The sequence below is a fragment of the Oryx dammah genome, unplaced genomic scaffold, assembly GCF_014754425.2.
Source record: "Oryx dammah isolate SB20612 unplaced genomic scaffold, SCBI_Odam_1.1 HiC_scaffold_15, whole genome shotgun sequence".
Classification (NCBI taxonomy): domain Eukaryota; kingdom Metazoa; phylum Chordata; class Mammalia; order Artiodactyla; family Bovidae; genus Oryx; species Oryx dammah.
The window spans coordinates 288,746-291,372 of record NW_024070199.1 but is presented as its reverse complement, the minus strand read 5'-3'; the positions used below and the strand labels follow the sequence as shown (position 1 = coordinate 291,372).

Sequence of the window (2,627 nt, the reverse complement as noted above, 5' to 3'; positions counted from 1 at the left end):
CTCCTAGGTCATCCTTTAAATTTTCTGAATAATCCCTCCATCCCCACTTTACAACCTTAGAGAGATCGAGTTATTATCCAGAGCCACTCAATCAGTAAATGGTGGGACTGGATTCAAACACAGGTCTGTTTAACCTCAAAGCCCAGCCAGGAGGGCGTCTCCTTCCTTCCAGAGCTGCTGTCTCAAAAGCAACTCTGCAGGGGAATCTGACTGGCTGTCTTCCAGGGTTGGATGAGGTCTCTTTCAACACGGAGATTCTAGGTCACAGATCCGAGTAAACAGGTGAATGGGCATTCTCCTTCTTCTCCCTTATGATTTTTCTTCATCCTGAGAAAGGCAGCTCCCTGCCGTTGGGGATGATGGACTGTAAAATTTTGACTGAACTAGGGGGTTTGAGTGCCTCGTTTTTGTTGATGGGATTTTAGAGAATCTGAGGGAGATGGTGCATGAGCAAATGGAGAATTAGTGAGGTTTTACAATGTTGTTATAAACTTTATGATGTGAGTTGATTGTTTCATGTAGCCTCGTAAAACAAGTTGGAGATGGCGGGGGGTGATTACATCACTCCCTCTGCCTGTGGGACAGAGATGAAGCTTTCCCTGGTGCTTGGGATTGTTTCCTGGTGCTCCGTGCAGACCAGCCTAGTTTTCCAATCTTAATATATTCCTTTAAGTAAGTGTAGAGAAAAACAGAGGAAGCAGGAGGAACATATGAGCTTAACTTTTTGCACTGACATTCTTCCTGGAGAAGGAGATGGCAACCCACTTCAGTATTCTTGCTTAGAGAATCCCAGGGACAGTGGAGCCTGACTGGCTACACACAGTCCTTGCAAATTCTTGGCAAAAATAAAAAACCACTGTCACAGCAGAGCACCAAGACTTACAGAACCAAAACTGTTTGGTTTGTACAGTAAGTAAATAAGCCAGTTACACATTTCCTGGACAGCTGGCAAAAGTTTGGTCATCATAACTACTACCTCATCAAGCTGCTCTGCTTACACAAGTTGTCAGCCTCTGTCCCAACCTCAAACTCCCTGAGGAGGAGGAGCTGGGCCTTGTCCATTCCTTATTTATAACTGGCTGAGAGTGAGGGGGAGGGACAGGCAGGGTTGGTCCCTGTGCAGGCTGCTGGCCCGAGTTACATCCACAAATGCCTCGGAAGCAGCAGGCTGACAGCATCCTTCTTCTCACACTCCTGGGTCTGTCTGGGCTGGTTGGCGCAGTCACCAGAACATACTACATTGGGATTGTGGAAGAATACTGGAACTATGTGCCCCAAGGGAAGAACATCATTACTGGGAAAAGCTTCGCAGAAGACAAGTGAGTGAACTTGGGGTCCTCAGAGACTCCAGTTTGTATTCCTTGGGCTGCTACAATGGTTGGTGGTGGTTTTGTTTAGTTACTCAGTGGGGTCCAACTCTTTGGGACTCCATGGACTGTAGCCTACCAGGCTGCTCTGTCCATGGGATTTTCTTGGCAAGAATATTGGAGTGAGTTTCCATTTCCTTCTCCAGGGGATCTTCCCTACCCAGGAATCAAATCCCTGTCTTCTGCACAGGCAGGTGGGTTCTTTATCACTGAGCCACCTGGGAAGTCCATACAATGGGCATGAGTTGATCTAGACCAACAAAAAGGCTTTGTGTTTGCTTAGAGAGCTCTTGCATGGGCAAGTGTGTAATTTGGGAGAGAGATTCTTAGTTCTATCTGTTCACTTTGTGTGTAAAGAGTCATATACACAACCAGGTATTCTGAATAATGACCTATTTTTTTTGTATGGGCAATTTTCCCTAGATACCACTAAGAACTTCTAGGGACTCTGGACTCACTTTGCCAAAAAAAGTTAAACTTTGAGATAAAAATTTGAGAATTTTCAAGAATTCTTCACTGTTAAAATACACAGTGTTTTCTTAGTTTTAATTTTTGGAATGAAACATAATCATTAGAGATAAATATGCCATAGGTAGTTACACTTTGGTTTTGGTTTGCAATGTTTAAAAGAGGAGGGCAGTTGTAGTAGATTTGGCTGATATTTTGAGTTTCCTTGAGCCTACTTAAAAATGGCTTTATTTTGCTGGTGATAAATTTGTTCCAGCCCTAATCCATTCAGTCTGAGGGCAGTATTTATCCTCAGAGCCCAGGGCATAGCTGGATGAGATAGTGCTGCAACATTCTCTATCCCTGACTTTTTAATTTTTGCACAAAACAGCCCTTGCTCCCCTTCATCCTCCCAGGGGGAGGAATAATCTTAATAATAATCTTAATTTATTATGATCTTAATCTAAGATAGTAATTTTAATAATAATAATAATCTTAATTTATTCCCTTGAGCTCCCTCTGAAATCAGCTTCTGATTTCAAAAGTCCCATCATGCATATTTTCAACACTGTAGTTCTTAGAACATCTTTGGAGATATTTTGGAAATAGTTGTATATTTGCATACTTGTTCCTTTCCTTTTTTTAAAAGACATTTATTTATTTAAGTTGTGCTGGATCTTCATTAGGTGTTCAGGCTTCTCTAGTTGTTGCACATGGGCTCCAGGGAGAAGAGGCTCAGTAGTAGTTCTCTGTTGCAGTGTGTGGCATCTTAGTTCCCCAAACAGGGTTTGAACCCTGGCCGCCTGCCTTGGA

At 43.0% G+C, this 2,627-nt stretch overlaps 1 protein-coding gene across 1 annotated transcript in view; it reads left to right on the top strand.

The window, feature by feature from the left end:
* Window positions 1–1,149: 1,149 nt before the first annotated feature.
* Window positions 1,150–2,627, top strand: part of HEPHL1 (hephaestin like 1) — a 90,375-nt gene continuing 88,897 nt past the window's right edge. Inside the window, exon 1 of the mRNA XM_040256483.1 lies at window positions 1,150–1,319. Within this exon, the coding sequence (XP_040112417.1) occupies window positions 1,150–1,319 (170 nt within the window). The remainder of the gene's footprint in view (window positions 1,320–2,627) is intronic.